General features: G+C 34.8%; 1 protein-coding gene across 11 annotated transcripts in view; it reads right to left on the bottom strand.

Moving 5' to 3' along the window:
• The window catches only part of PHKB (phosphorylase kinase regulatory subunit beta), a 294,059-nt gene that overhangs the window by 63,870 nt on the left and 213,806 nt on the right, over positions 1–16,383 (bottom strand). For all 11 annotated transcript variants that reach the window (XM_077132330.1, XM_077132329.1, XM_077132328.1 and 8 more), the window contains 6 exons: positions 14,231–14,286; positions 13,631–13,724; positions 9,116–9,199; positions 8,546–8,650; positions 7,874–7,956; positions 7,574–7,664 (listed from right to left, as the gene is read on the bottom strand). In XM_077132330.1, coding sequence (XP_076988445.1) covers positions 7,574–7,664; positions 7,874–7,956; positions 8,546–8,650; positions 9,116–9,199; positions 13,631–13,724; positions 14,231–14,286 — 513 coding nt within the window. The remainder of the gene's footprint in view (positions 1–7,573; positions 7,665–7,873; positions 7,957–8,545; positions 8,651–9,115; positions 9,200–13,630; positions 13,725–14,230; positions 14,287–16,383) is intronic.

Below are 16,383 nucleotides of genomic sequence, written 5' to 3'. Positions count from 1 at the left end.
ACATTCTTTTCTAGTGCTCAGGGAACATTCTCCAGGGCAGATTATATGCTGGAGGACAAAACAGATCTTTATAAATTTAAAAACACTGAATTTATTCAAAGTACTTTCTCTGATTACAATGGAATGAAGCTGGAAATCAATATTCACCAAAGAATGAGAATTTTCACAAATACATGGAAATTAAATAACACACTCTAAATAATTACTGCATCAAAGAAGAAATTGCAAGAGAATTTGGTAGCTATCTGGAGATGAATGAGAATACAATATATCAGAATTTATGGGACATGGCAAAGACTGTACTGAGAGGGAAATTTACTGCTCTAAATGTCTAAATCAAAAAAGAAGAAAGAGAAATCGAGGACTTACCTGGAAGAACTTGAGAAAGAACAGCCAACTAATACTAAAGCAAATAGGAGAACAGAAATAACAAAGATCAAAGCAGAGAACAAAAGAACAATAGAAAGAATCAATAAAATGAAAAGTTTATTCTTTGAGAAAGTCAATAAAATTGATGGACCACTAGCAAAGCTGACAAAGAAAAAAAGAGAGAGGACGCAAATAAGATCAGAAATGAAAGGGAGATCTTACCACAGACCCTGGAAACAAAAAATCCTAAGAGGAAACTATGAACAAGTATACGCCAAGAAACTAGACAACTTAGATGAAATGGACAAATCCCTGGAAACACACAAACAAGCTACAGTGACTCAGGGAGAAATACAAGAATCTTAACAAACCAATCACAAGCAGAGATTCGATCAGTCATCAAAAATCTCCCTACAAAGAAAAGCCAGGGCCAAACTGGCTTCACAGGGGAGTTTTATCAAACATCCCCAAAAGAACTAACACCAATCCTGCTCAAACTTTTCCAAAAAAATAAGGAAAAAAGAACACTACCTAACTCATTTTATGAAGCTAACATCACTTTAATACCAAAACGGGGTAAAGATGCTATAAGAAAGGAAAACTACAAGCCAATCTCCCTAATAAATGTACATGCAAAAATTTCCAACAACATATTAGAAAATCACATCTAACAACACATTAAAATAATTATACACCATAACCAAGTTGGGTTTATGTCAGAAATGTAAGAGAAAATCAATTAATGTAGTACAGCACATTAACAAATCAAAAGGGAAAAATCATATGATCATCTTTACTGATGCTGAAAAATCATTCGGCAAAATTCAACACCCTTTTCTGAAAAAAAAAAATTAAAAAGGTAGGAATCAAAGGTAACTTCCTCAGTAAGATAAGGGCATATATGAAAAACCCATCGGCAGGATCATACTCAATGGAGAGAGACAGAAAGCTTTCCCCCGAAGACTGGGAATGAGACAAGGATGCCCTCTGTCATCATTATTATTCAACATTATACTAGAAGGTCTAGCTAGAGCAATCAAGCAGGAAAAAGAAATAAAAGACATCTAAATTGGAAAGGAAGAAGTAAAACTTCCACTGTTTGCAGATGACATGAGACTACAGTTTGAATATCCTGAGAAATCTACAACAAAGTTACTTGAGATAATTAAACAAGATAAAATTCAGCAAGGTTCAGTGAGATATAAAATCAATGTGCAAAAAATCAGTAATGTTTCTATACACAAGCAATGACCTAACTGAGAAGTCAAGGAAAAAATTCCATTCAAAATAGCAACTAAAAGAATTAAATATGTAGAAATGAACTTAACTAGGGATATAAAGGATGGAAAACTACATAATATTGCTACAATAAATCAAAGATCTAAGTAGGTGGGAAGACACTCCCTGCTCATGGACAGGAAGGTTAAATATAGTTAAGATGTCAATTATACCCAAATTGATGTACAGATTCAATGCAGTAGCAATTAAAATTCCAACAACTTACTTTGAGAAGTTGGAAAAGCTGGTTATCAAATTCATCTGGAAGGGAAAGAGACACTGAATAGCTAAAAGCATCCTAAAAAAGAGGAATGAAGTGGAAGGATTAATACTTCTTGATTTTAAAACTTATTATAAAGCCACAGTGGTCAAAACAGCATGATACTGGCACAAAGACAGACGTATTTACCAATAGAATAAAATTGAGAGCGCAGAGATAGACCACAAAATCTGTGGTCAATGATCTTTGATAAGGCCTCCAGATTCATTGAACTGGGACAAAATAGTCTTTTCAATAAATGGATGTGGGAGAACTGGATATCAATAGTTAAAAGAATGATATCCTTACCTTATATCCTACAGAAAAATTAACTCAAATAGGATCAAACATCTAAATATAAGAATCAGTACATTAAGTTCTTAGAAGAAAATGTAGGGAAACACCTTCAAGACCTAGTAATACGAGGTAGCTTCCTAAACTTCACACCCAAAGCACAAGTAACAAAAGAAAAAAATAGGATAAACGGGAACTCCTCAAAATCAAATGCTTTTGTGCCTTAAAAGACTTTGTCAAAAAGGTGATGGGACAGCCAACTCAATGAGAGAAAATATTCAGAAATCACGTATTGGATAAAAGGTTTGATATCCTATATACATAAAGAAATCATACTTGCAACAACAAAAGAACAAACAACCCAATCATAAAATGGGCTAAAGATACGAACAGGCATTTTTCTGAAGAGCAAATACAGATAACTAAAAAACACATGAAGAGACGCTCATTTTCATTAGCTATAAGGGAAATGCAGATCAAGACTACAATGAGATACCACTTCACACCTATGAGAATGGCTGCTATTAAAGAAAAAGGGAACTACAAATGTTGGAGAAGATGCGGAGAAATGGGGACACTTAAGCACTGCTGGTGGGAATGTCCCTGATGGTACAGTCACTATGGAAGACAGTTTAGCAGGTCCTTAAGAAACTAAATATCGAGCTGCCCTATGACCCAGCAATACCGCTACTTGATATATATCCAGAAGAGCTGAAAGCTGTGACACAAACAGACCTTTGCACACCGATGTTCATAGCAGCATTATTCACAATCACCAAAAGATGGAAAGGATACAAATGCCCATCAACAAACAAGTGCATTAACAAAATGTGGTATATACATATGATGGAATATTATGTAGCAGTAAGATGAAATGACATCCTGAAGCATACAATGAGATGGATAAGCCTTGAGGACATAATGTTGAGTGAAATAAGCCAGACACAGAATGATAGATACTGCATGATTCCACTTTTATGACCATGACAAATGTAAAACCAGAGGCTTATGATACAGAATATAGGGGACCTAGAGATGGAAGCTAGAGATGGGTGAACAGTTAGCTAATGAGGTTGAACTCAAATGTAAATGGGTCTATAAGTAATATTACCATACTGAAGGTGAATGTGATTGAAAGGAGTTGTACAGACCCATGTGTCCCAGCAGTCAACAACAGAAATATAAATAAGTTATTGCATGAACTACTTCAAAGGTATGAATCTTTTGAATAAACAGCATATAACTTCAGGGTATGAGGGGAAATCTGCTATTGTATGCTTTGGGATATGTTTAACGGGAAAACATCAACAGTACCACAGCAACACCAGGAATTTATAATGGCGGGAGGGACAAGAGTTAAGGGAAGGTTCAGATTTTCTACTTGGTGAGGGTGTGTTTATTGGTTATCCTTCTCTTGGGAACAATGAAATTATCTAAAATTGAGAGTATTGATAAACTATTGACTTTGGACATTATACATGCTACCTAATGAATAAAGGTGTCTGAAGGTTGCACTGACTGAGAATTAGATTGGCAAATGATGGTGCTTACATATGCTCAAATACTGTGCTGCTACACAAAGAAACAAAGTTGTGAGGCATGCAACACTGTGAATGAACCTGTGGAACATTTGGTGAGGCAAAATAAGCCAGAAACAAAAAAGCAGTTAATAGATGGTCTCACTTAGAAAATACTTATAAGCCCACAAGGGGCCTAGATTGTAAGTTCTTATAGCAGTCACATTTAGCCCAGAGTGGTAATTATTACTTCTGGATTTTGAGAAGCTGTTCTATATATGTAAAACCAGGTATTTAGAGTTAAGAACAAAACCAATCAGGCTGGGATAAAGGTAATTCAGAATACATGGGTAAGGAAGACACTGTCTATATTTTAGAACCTCATCTACTCTTTGAAACCAAAGGAAGAAATGTTTACTTTGACCAGAACTTAAATTTTCGGTAGCACATAATCTAACTTAACCTGTCTGGACAGATCATTTAAATAATCCAAACACAGGGAGCCCAGAATAAGAATGAAGGTCTTTAATTCTGTATAGCTTAATGTAATGCCTGGATGCATACCAGAGTATACTAAGCAAATAATCAGAAAGTACTGGCAAAGTCCCTTTAGGGATGGGAGAAACAATATGGAACTATTAAACTTTACCACAGGGGAAACCCCTGATACTGTGACAAACATAGGGACACCTAAGTCAATAGGCCAAGCCCTTAATCTTGAGGCTTGCTGTTGTGAAGCTTATGTATGTAGTAGAGAAACTTAGTCTACCTATAACTATGTCTAAGAGTTACTTCCAGTGGACTGCTTTTGTTGCTCACATGTGGCCTCTCTCTCTCTCTCTAAGCCCAACTCTGCAGGTGAAATCACTGCTCTCTCCCCTATGTGGACATGACATCCAGGGGTGACAGTTTCCTTTGGCAGCGTGGGAGATGACTTCCATGGATGAGTGTGGCTCTGGCACCATGGGATCAACAATTTCATCCTGACCAAAAGGGGGTAAAGAAATGTACCACATAGGGTATCAGTGGCTGAGAGAGTTCAAATAGAGTTGAGAGGCTACTCTGAAGGTAACTCTAACACAAGCTTCAGTTAGACAATGCTACCTACCATAACTTGCCAAACCTGAAGCAAAACCATTCCAGCCAATCCTAAAGAACACTTAGGGAAATATATAAGATTCTACAAAGGTTCCATGCAGTAGGGTAACATTCCAAAAACCTATAACCTCCAAATAGGTCCCAACCAGATAGTTTCATCTCCCTATCCCACATTAGTGACAGCCCTTTCCAATATGAAAAAGTTAGAATGACCATAGCCTAAACAGCCCTTAAACATAGGGATGGAAAGATCAAAGGTGATGGTGGAGTTATACAATGAAGACAGGATTTAACAAATGAATATGAATGCTGAATCATTAAATTGATATCTCTTTTAGTCTCCGGTATTTTAGAGCAGCTAGAAGCAAAAACCTAAAATTGTGGAATTGTAACCCATGTCAAACTCTGAAATATATTCTAAAACTATTGTGATGTGCTTTGAAATTTACTGCTTTTTTGTACATATGTTATTTTTCACAAAAAAAGAAAGAAAAAATGTTTCTTTTAGCTCCCAGCGTTTTGGAGCAGTGAGAAGGAAAAATCTGAAATAGAGGAATGGTAACCCATAACAAACTCTGAAATCTGTTCTGTATCTACTTGTTGAATTGTATTTTGAAAATCATTGCTTTTTCTTTGTTTCCTTTGTATTACGTTGTCTGTAGCAATAAAAAAATGTTTAAAAATGGATTAATGATGTAGTAAAAGTCAAATAATAAAACTGGTGACTAAGTGCATTTTAATAAGTTAAGAGTACAAAGGTAACACCTAAAACAAAAATATAAACCTTTCCAAATTAAAAAAAAATTATAGCTTTAATATCAAAGAATACACATCTCACAGCAAAATAAATATAGCAAATATAACAAAATACACATTGAGACTAAACATAAAAGTCATATCGATAGCAGTGAATGCGATTAACATGCATTTTTAAAAGATTTTCAAGGTGGATCACATCTTAAGAGCAAACTACACGCTATATATTAGATGAACACTGAAGCAGGAGGATTCAGATCAGTTAAAATCAAGGTATGGACAAGTGTATGTTCGGAAATGAAAAAAATAAGGAAGCAGGGGTAGTGATTCCACTAATAAAGCAGAGTTCAAGCCACAAAGCATAAACAAAATAAACGGATGACTAATGGAATATATTTGAGAGTGCGGAAATTAACTCATACATCTATGGACAACTGATTTTTGACAAGGGTATCAAGTCCACTCAATAGGGAAAGTATACTCACTTCAACAACTGGTACTGGGAAAACTGATTATACACATGGAAAAGACTGAAAGTGGATCTCTTACCTTACATCATATACAAATCAAAATGGATCATTAACCTAAATATAAAACTAAAAAACTCTTAGAAGAAATATCTTTAGGACCTTGTATTTAGCAATGGATTTTTAGACTTAAAGCCAAAAGTAAGAGCAACAAATGAAGAAAAAAACCAGATTAATTTGTTTTCAACAACACAAAAACCTTTTATGCATGTAAGGACATTCTCAATAAAGCAAAAAGACAACCTAAAGAATGGGAGAAACTATCTGAAAACCACAAAACTGATAAGGATATAATATACAGAATATATTTCTAAAACCTACAATTCAACCATAAAAAGAGAAACAAACCCAATTAAAAAATGGGTCAAGGCTTGAACAGACAATTCTCCAAAGAAAGTATACAAGTGACCAATAAGCACATGAAAAGATGCTTAAAAAAATTAGCCAGGAGGAAGAAACAAGTCACTACCACGATTAGATAACACCTCACACCCATGAGACTGTTTGTTTAAAAATAAAAAACAAAACAAAAAACCACGAAAATTACAAGTGCTGGCAAGGATGGGAGAAATAGGAGCTTTCTTCTTCTTCTTCTTTTTTTTTTTTTTTTAAATATTTTTATTGAAAAAACATCATACAAACATACAAACATTCCTAACATACAAATATAGCCTTCTTCTTTTGTACTCAATATTGAATACCTATTATATGAAAGATCCTGGATCCTGTGGAATGAACACAATTTTTATAGAAAGTAAGACATAAAATTCCATGAAAGACTACAATCTGAGTTGTTTATGAAAATGGTCACAAAAGGATGCTAAAAAGAGTAAGTGTCATTTCTGGCCTGAGTGATTTAACAGAGGAAAAGACATCAAAGTCTAGAGGCCTTAAAAGATGGAAATATTACAAGCAGAGGGACCCGTATGAGCAGAGGGACTGGTATGAGCAGAGGGGCAGAAGCCCCATAAAAGTTTGGAACACAGTAAATAATTTGTGTTGGCTGAAACAACAAAAGTGTTTAGTAGGAAATAATGGACAGGGAAACTGTTTCAGCTAACAAACAGAGGGTTTTTGTAATTTAGGGGCTGTGAAGATAATTCTGTGAAGTTCTGAATGGCACAAGGAATATCTTCAGATTGGATATTATCGACAACTAGGGCAAAGAGTACTGGAAGAGGAGTCAGCCAACTTTATACAGCAAGTTACTTCATGACTCTGGAACCCCACTTCCTCAAATGCAAAACTGAGGATAGAGACAAACTATTAAAGTCTAACATTTTGGTTAGGAAACCCCTGCAACTTTTCAAGCACCAGATTACAAGGATTTATACTGAGATGGTGAGAAGAGGAATAGGAAGGTAGACAGAGAATAAAACCTTAAGAAAAAAACTTTCAATAAAACATATATTAAGAAACAGTTGTATCTGTGGACTGTCTTGAGAACAGCAACACACTGAAATTCAGAAGACTACCTGTAGGCGATCAACATGAACTTTGACTCCTCCAACCATTCCTTTTTTAAAAGCTGCCAGCATATCTAATATGGGGTTGAATCGGCTACCTCTAAAATATAAAGAGATAAGCAAAATATGCATATTAACAATGGAGTGAGACATTGATGGTCTAATATTGACTAAGTGCTCTTTACATATGCAGAGAACTATGCCACATATTTAAAGGGACACCAAAAAGCACAAGGAGGTTCTGCTCCCAAAGGCTCACAGTGTAAATAGTGGTGAGATACGGGGACCTCAATCCTTTTGTTAACCCACCTTATATTGTCTTCCCGGATGAGAACAAGGAAAAGTGGACGTCCATGCATTTTCCAGTATTGCTTAATGAACTGCAGGGCATTCTATCAAAATATAAGAATGACGTAGGATGTAATGGCACAGTACATGAGCTGATCAATATGCTTAACCATCAGTGACAAAGAGCCCACAAAACTCCTGTGTATCAAGACATTCATAACTGAACCCTGGATAAAGTAGACTATTTAGGAAAAGAAATGCCCTAATGCAGTATTTGGGTACATAAGCTGAAATTATTTTGATTTTAAGCTCTGTTCTTAAATGCAATCATGTATGTTTTAAGGCTTTAAAAATTTTTTTGCCTAATAAATACAGCTAGAGAATGGTCCCATAGGGAAAAAACAGTCCCAGGGTTATCATTTTTAGAAGATTAATTCTCACTCCACACAACTGTGGATTTATACTAGCACGGGAAGAAGATATTGGACTGACTGTATACAGACCAGTGTGTGGTCATTGTTTATTTAACTAAATTTCTACTACCACCACCACCACCATGATCATCATCATGTCAAAGACATACATAACACTTAATCAGACTCATAGACTCCCACGAACACTCAATTTAATAACATAATAAAATCAGTAGAAAGAAAGTGATCCCATATAAATAAAAAGATGTTTAGAAGATACCTTTATGTCATCTATCAGCAGCAAAACATCTTGAGACATGTAGAAATCACTCAGGTCAAATATGATGGGATAACAAACCACAGTCTTTCCTAAAATTCGATAAATCTGTAAGGGATAATTTAAAAATATATATAAAACATAATAAACACAAAAGTGCAATATTGTAAATTCTAACAAAAATTAAAATTGATGTTTAATTCTGAATAAGCAAATAAAATAATAGTTTGTGAAATCCACATACGATCAAAAATTTTTAAAGGTTTTTTATTGAATCAGTGCAGTAACAAACAATGTAGTCCACCTCTGATATGATGGAAGAAAGCCTGTTTTTGAATAAATATGCCATAATCAGGTATTTTACAAAGCTTCTTAAGGAAGCAAAAATGCTTATTCATTGCTAAAAGAAGTGTACACTATGATGGAAAACAAATAATAAGATTTACTTTCAGAAAATAATTCAGATAATTAGCCAAAGTATATAATAATAAAATGTGAGTCATGGCAGGTGGTACATTAGAGCATATAGTATTATAATCTGAGCACTGCTATAGTAAGAAACTCTATGAGCACCTTTGATGTACCAAGGCAGCCAATGGGCCTATCTGGTCTTCCGGAGAGTCCTAACTTTTCATTGATACCCAAATGGAAATAAGCCTGTAAGACACAAATTTGTAAATCCAGGTTAGGCAAGAATCCATGCTTACCCTTTTTGTCTCTTTCTTCTCCCTGGCTATTGCCCTGCTAATTTCTGTTCTTCCTAGATAATGAGGTCAGGGAAACCTTATTCAATGGACATGCAGAAAACAAGCTAGCCAGTAATGTCAACTTAGATTTAGGGACCCTGATTTGAGAATAATACTTGCTGATATACTTAGTGGCATTCTGGAATTAGAAACTGTTCTTATGTTGTCCTAATGTAAAATGTGCATGGCTCTGGTTGTAAAAGAACACACAGCGGACAATTAAATCCTTCATGTTAAAAAATCTGGCTATTTTAATGTTTCAAAAAACAGAGCCATATATCTCCTACTGGATTCCTACTTCAGGTATTTTCAATTAAAATTAAAATGTACTTATGATTTTTCTGACTACATGAACTTTATGAAAAATTTAAACATGTCAAAAGTGAATGGTACTGTCTACTCTCACAACCCCTTATGCAACAACTGCTTCACACTGGTGTATGTTGATTGGGTGTAATTTATTGTGTGAGTCCTTAAGAAAGATCAAAAGTATAGGTAGGGCTATAGATTTTAAAAGTATAGAGACAGACATATACCCATATATAAACATACTTTCATGTGTGTGTATTTACCTAAATGGGTTCATATACTACATAATCTGTTCAGTGTTCCATTTTTTTAAAAACAATATTATGAGGTTCCAGTTTCAAGATGGTAAGCTGAGTTTCAAAATGCATTTATACTATTTTTTAATGTTGAAATGATTGAAGAAATATAAAAGCTGGAAAAAATATCTGTAGAACTCTTACGTAACGGGGAAGAGTGCCATAGTAGAGAAGAAACATCAAGATAAAAGTGGACAGACTTGGAATGAATTAGTTGTCAATTAGAGTCAGAGCTGAGCATTTAGTCCAATCAAGAAGTCCTCTTACTCTTTTTAATGCCTACCTCCTAATGAGGGTAGTTTCCAATTTTTTATTATTTAAAAAATAATTTAATAAACATCTTTGGACAATATACTATTGTATATTTATTTCTGCAGGATAATTTCCTAAATTTGCTGGATCAAAGAGGATAAAGCCAGGTTGATCAACCGCCAGAAATAATTTACCAGTTAATGTTGGCATTAACGGTACATGGGCATTTATGTCAGTTTCTTGGGTGAAAATGATATTTCATTTTAGTTTCAATGTACTGTATTCAAATACTTTTGTGGATGAGCATGTTTCTATATATTTAATGGCTATTTAAGTTCTATTTTTGTTTTCATTTGTTCTTTTTTCTACTATTTTTTTTAATTTGTAAGAGATCTTGGTATATGAAGAATATTACCATTCACCTGTCATATATGTAGCAGATATTTTCCCTAGTTTGTTTCTCTTCAATTTTTCTATGAAATATAGAATGACTGCGTAGTAAGTCAAATATCATTTTAGCACGTGGTATTTCAATGTGAACACTTCTCTAATAGGAAACATCACAAGCACCTTTGATTTGCCAGGTTGTTTATGGTATCTTCAGCTATATTTAGTTAAATTTGTCAGTCTTTTTCTTAATGGCTTTTTGGCACTGGTATCATTGTAAGAAAGGACTTCCCTTCCCAAAAGTTGTAAAAATATGCTGTTATTTTTAGTTCTAATGTTTTATATTTAAATCTTTAGTCTGTCTGGAATTAATTTTTGCATTTGATGAGAGGTAGAAATTGAATCTAAATTCTCCTAAATGGAAAGTCAAACCAATTCTCTCTAAACAATCTACTGACTGTGATTTGAACTGATGTCAAATATCAACCTCAATGGTATACAAAATAAATGTCATTGCCAAAGCTCTCTGCTCACCCTGCACTTGTGTACAAGTCAGTGTTCTATTATGTCAGTGTTCCTAGAGAACAGTTTCCCTTGAGTTGGCACTAAGTCTATTCTAGGATTTAGCTGGTGCTGATGAAATACTTGATGGATGAATGAGGAGCAAATGATGTTCTCCTGAGCCAGAGGCGCTTGCGAATGTTGGTTCTGGAACAGCATTGGTTTTAGAAGAAATGAACTATCCAGAAAAACATTATAATGGGTAACTGCACTAAAACAAGAGCACACAACGCTAGACAAAGGACACTTTTCCTGAAACAACTGCAATTTTTCAGACATAAAGTTATGTCTAGACTAATCTAGTTTTCTTCTTTTAGATGAATAATTATATAAATTAATTCTGTACAAATTAAAATATACTGATATAGGCAGAATTCCATTAAATACTCTTTATTACAGTAAAAGGATTCTGCTTAACCTTCTGAACCTAGGTATAACCAATCTGTGACAATTAAACAGACATACCTGATATGCTCTCTGCATGCTAGGATGCTCCCCCATGTTGTACACATTCCTACCATTTAATGAGCTGATATACACAATAGCGATCAAACCACCCAGAAGTACAGGCCCCTGACTTCATGCTAGGTCTGCATTTCAGAGCAAAACCCTGTTATTAAAGGATTCAAATGTCCCATGAAGCAATCACACCACAGTTGACACATCATAAAACATTAATCACACACAGTAAAAACTGCTTTCAGCTGCCTGACCTCACATCCTCTTCAGGGGACTGAAGGAGGTGTGACTTTTCAGAAAAGATTAGCTGTTGGCATAAAATATGTGAGACAACCGAGATTTGAGGGAACACCTTTACTTTTAAAAGGCAGACTTATAAGGAGCAGTATAATAGGCTGTACATATAAGGTATGAACTGCCAAAACAGTTAGCTTGGAACACTGAGGCTGCAGGGAGGTAGCTGGGCTACTGATCACAAAGACACAGCCACATACCCAAAGAGCAAATCATTTTTTAACACCATCTTTAAAATAGCAAAATATAAAATTTGTCAGGACTTTATTCTGCAAGAGAATGCTTCCTACCACCTCTCTGTACAAACCTCTATTATAGGACTTATCAAAGTGATTGTGATTAACTACCTTTCCTGCCATACTACCAGACTGAAAGACTATCGAGAAGAGGGTCTAAGTTCTTCTATCAGAGTACCCTACACAGTGCTCTGCACACAGCTGCTGTTTGCTGACAAATGAATGAAAGGATGAACACAATGCCACACTCAGATCATTTGCTAGCCATGTTGGCCTTTCTAATCTTGACTGCATGTTGCCTGTTAAAAAGTACACACTCTCCTACAACCAAAAGAAGCATTTCAAAAGTTGTTGATACAAATTAGAACTGAAAAAACAAGAATTGGGTTAATTTGCTTTGTGGGCATGTCTATAAAAAAAATAACCTTTGTTAACAGTCTCAGGAGCTTTCAGTGTGAGAACATAAAGGTGTATTAACAGAAACAGTCTGCACCTGAAAGATAACTGTATAGAGTGGGAGTCTTAGATTTTGGTGTCCTTTCCTCCCCTTGTTTCGTAGATCCTTAGTTTCCTCTTGGTCTCATTTACCCTCTTCTCCCCAACTCTACCATAGAAAAACACTTCTTCATCATTTACATCCTGGAGTGATTTGAAAGCATTACCATGGTTTTGGAGTTCTCCCATTTTCAATTTTATCTCTCTAAAAGGGAAACAAAGGGCTCTAAGTTTGTTAGAAGAGATTTAAGGACTCTTGAAGAACTGGTGTCCTGAAAATCCAATCTGATTATCAGCAACTATGGGGCCCAGCATTTTCTTAACTGGGGACTCCTCCTGACACAACTATTTATATCAACCTGTTCAACTTAACCTTGATCATTCGAGATATATTATTACAAACACTTCCAACACATACTGGGTTTCCTGTATTTCAACAATTACCAAATAAAAATGGTTGTTTTTGAATAACTAGTCAGACTTAACAATCCCAAACACAGAACACTGCATGTAGAAGACCTCCAAAATCACATTTTAATCCCATACCAATTATATAACTGAATCAAAGAAACTTAGATATTACTTTATAATTAATCTGAGACCCAGCAAACCTAAGGGGTAGCAATTACTTCAGACTATATATAGTAGGGCAAGCCAAAAAAGAAGAGGTAGTGATTACCAAAAATATTTAGAAATGAGCTGTCTTCAACTGAAATAAAAGGGAAAATTGATTCAAATGTGAACAATAATTTTATACATTACTACTAATTTAAGGCTAATTTGTTATTTAAGTGCTCAGTCTAAGTTGGTAATCGACTTTAGTAAGGAACAGAATCAACGAGACCTATGAATATAATGTTGACACACCAATGCAGTTGGTTTTTTAGTAATAATGCTGCTAAAGTGGGCTTCTAATCCTAATTAAAAAGGTTTTCAGATTTAATGATCTTATCTCAGAAATGGATTTTAACTATGTGACTTGCCTGTAAACTAAGTTCAATCATCATGTTCTAGTACCTCCCCAAAGTTGAAAGCAGAGGCAGAATCACTTACTTTCACGAGCTCCTGCTGAGGCCATATCTGAATAGGTTCTACCTGTTGAGGAGTTTGAGTTTGAATACCGTATGTATTGAGAAAAACTTGAAGGCTAATGAACACAGGAAAAAAAAAGAGACATTTTAAGAAATTCATCCATAATTTAGGAAATGGAATGACAAGGGTAAAAGGAAAAAGTATGCATAACTTGGGGCACAGTATGAATTTGTTAATGTCAGCAATAAGCCAGTCTCCCTGTAATTCAGAGGACCTTTTGGATTCTTAATGAAGAGTCAGAGGGGTGCAAGGAGAATAAGCCAGTGATGTCAGTAATCCCTGCATTCTGCTCGCAATAATTTCTCAAAACAAAACCCCAGGCAACACTGGCACTAGTCACAGTCTTTATTGTTACATCTCCTAAATCAAAATTATTTTTTTAGTAATGAAGGGAATGCTGTTCTAGCATTTTAAAATGACATTAATGACATCCTTGAAACCCTATCAAGGGGTCTATGCAATTAATCCCTGCATCATACTCAACACTGTAAGCATAAAGCAGTCATTCTCCACCTCTAATTTCCCAAATAAAAGAACCTACCACCCATATGGATTTCATACCGTTGGCTTTCTGCTACAAGTGCTACATGAACTACCAAATCATTTTCCAGTGGGCCCTGTAATACAAAATAAGGGAAGGGGGGAAAACATTTAAAAAGATCTGGTCATCATCGCTACAATGAAAATCAAGGAAACTATTAACCATCTCTAAGCAGTTCATTAGAATGATGGACACAGGCTGGTTCTAGAAGGCTGCCTCTTTTCTTGCTCTCTGCTGCCTACTAATCAATTTGATGACATGGACAGAGTAATGGAACACCAAGGAATGGAGAGCCATAAATCTCACCACTACCAGAGGGGCTAGCCTGTCAAGGCTATTTTGAATAAATGAGAAGAGTAGTTTGAGGACTGAGAGCCATTTTCCATCATTTAACTCTGAAAGGAGGAGGAAGAAATAAAAATAAAATCTCAATTTATATCTTCTCTGTAAAAAAAAAGAGGACGAATTAACGTTATTCATTTGACATCTTAACCATATATAAGGCTATTCCCTTTCTTGTTAGCCAATTTTCCTTTGGCATCTTATATATCAAAATCACTTTATTCTAATATTGAATTCCTATGGTACAGAATGAACTACCCAGTTGACTATATAATTAACACTATCTTCATTAAAGATAAGCCGTTTGATGTAATAGTTCTAATCAAAGACAGTGTTGGATATTTGCTGTTTTCTTTTGTGTGGAAAAGGTTCACTATATATATTATGCATTGTTAAAATGAGACCAATTTTAGAGCTTGTATGTAATTAACAGGGAGCATTAAGAAGCACCAATAAATTACAGTAATAGGCAGCTCTGAAATACTGATCAAATGTAAATTCTTTAATGAATCCAAAATACCAAATAGTATGCTATAAAACATTTGATTTACCTATATTAGTTCCTCTCTATTCAAAATGCCACCAGAATATACGAATAATGGAAAGCAAGAAACACTAGAATGCATATATCAGCAGTAAATATCACACAAACAAAGGTATGGTTCTGAGAGTCATGGTGAAAATGCCATTTCAGGCAGATTTCCATGTGACTTGAATACATAAGAAAATAATATGTAACAATTCAACAAAAATAAATAACATTCAAAATGCTATAAATTCTACTTTTATTTGATAAAGAGATTGTAATTTAATATTTCTCAAAGGGATGAGAAAAATTAATTATTCAGAGTCTCATCAAGATTTCTAACAATAAATGAAAAAAAAATAAGTCTTATTTCTCTTGGATGAAATCTAGTATTTATTTAGTCAAAAGGAGGAATAACTTAGAGTATACCATTATCTATAATCTCCAGAAAAATAATGGGATTCTTAAATAAAAAGCAAGTGAAACCATCTACTAGAATACAGATGAAACCTTAATAATAATAAGGCAACTCACAGATACTAACTGGCAAATTGGTATCTTACCTTCTTTTTGAATTGACAGACCTACTTCTTAGGATAATGTTGCATCCATTTGTATGACAGAATACTCAGGTCTAAAATGGGGACCACTCATAGTGAATCCTAGTGAGCATCTTGTTAGGGGACTATTAGATGCTTGAAGAATGCCTTCATTGCAAAACTCAGTATTTTGAAAAGTTCCAATTCACCAACTATCTACTATAATGAACCTAGGTCTTTAAACCCAGCCCAGGTGGGACTCTCACCCCATTCTCCACCGCAAGAAAGAATTTAGCAGTGGCAGTCCCACCCTCACAAAACAAACTTCTTCCTTTCAAACCAGAATTGGAATGATCTTTTCCCTCACTTTTTTTCAAACCACCAACTTCACTGTCTGAAACCCATGAAGTTTCTCTCATACCTTCTTCCTAATAGTAACTAATGTCTTCTACCTCTGAGTGGCATTTTCCCTAATAATATTATATTTTCTGCTTTTAGGTTCATTAAGTGTGTGTGTGTATGTGTATATATATTATCCTAAGAAGTAGGTCTGTTAATTCAAAAAGAAGGTAAGATACCAATTTGCCAGTTAGGATCTGTGATCTGCCTTGTTTATAAATATATATGTATATACACAGGTACACATGTAGCCAAGCTCTGTGTGGTACTACTGCTGCCCATTTTACAAACATTCATGCAATCATTCATTCTAGCAATGGTTATAGCATAAAATGTATAAGGTTCCAAGCTAGACCCTGATGTCACT

The sequence above is a fragment of the Tamandua tetradactyla genome, chromosome 16, assembly GCF_023851605.1.
Source record: "Tamandua tetradactyla isolate mTamTet1 chromosome 16, mTamTet1.pri, whole genome shotgun sequence".
Classification (NCBI taxonomy): Eukaryota; Metazoa; Chordata; class Mammalia; order Pilosa; family Myrmecophagidae; genus Tamandua; species Tamandua tetradactyla.
The sequence above is the reverse complement of the archived record's forward strand: the minus strand, read 5'-3'. Positions and strand labels throughout refer to the sequence as shown.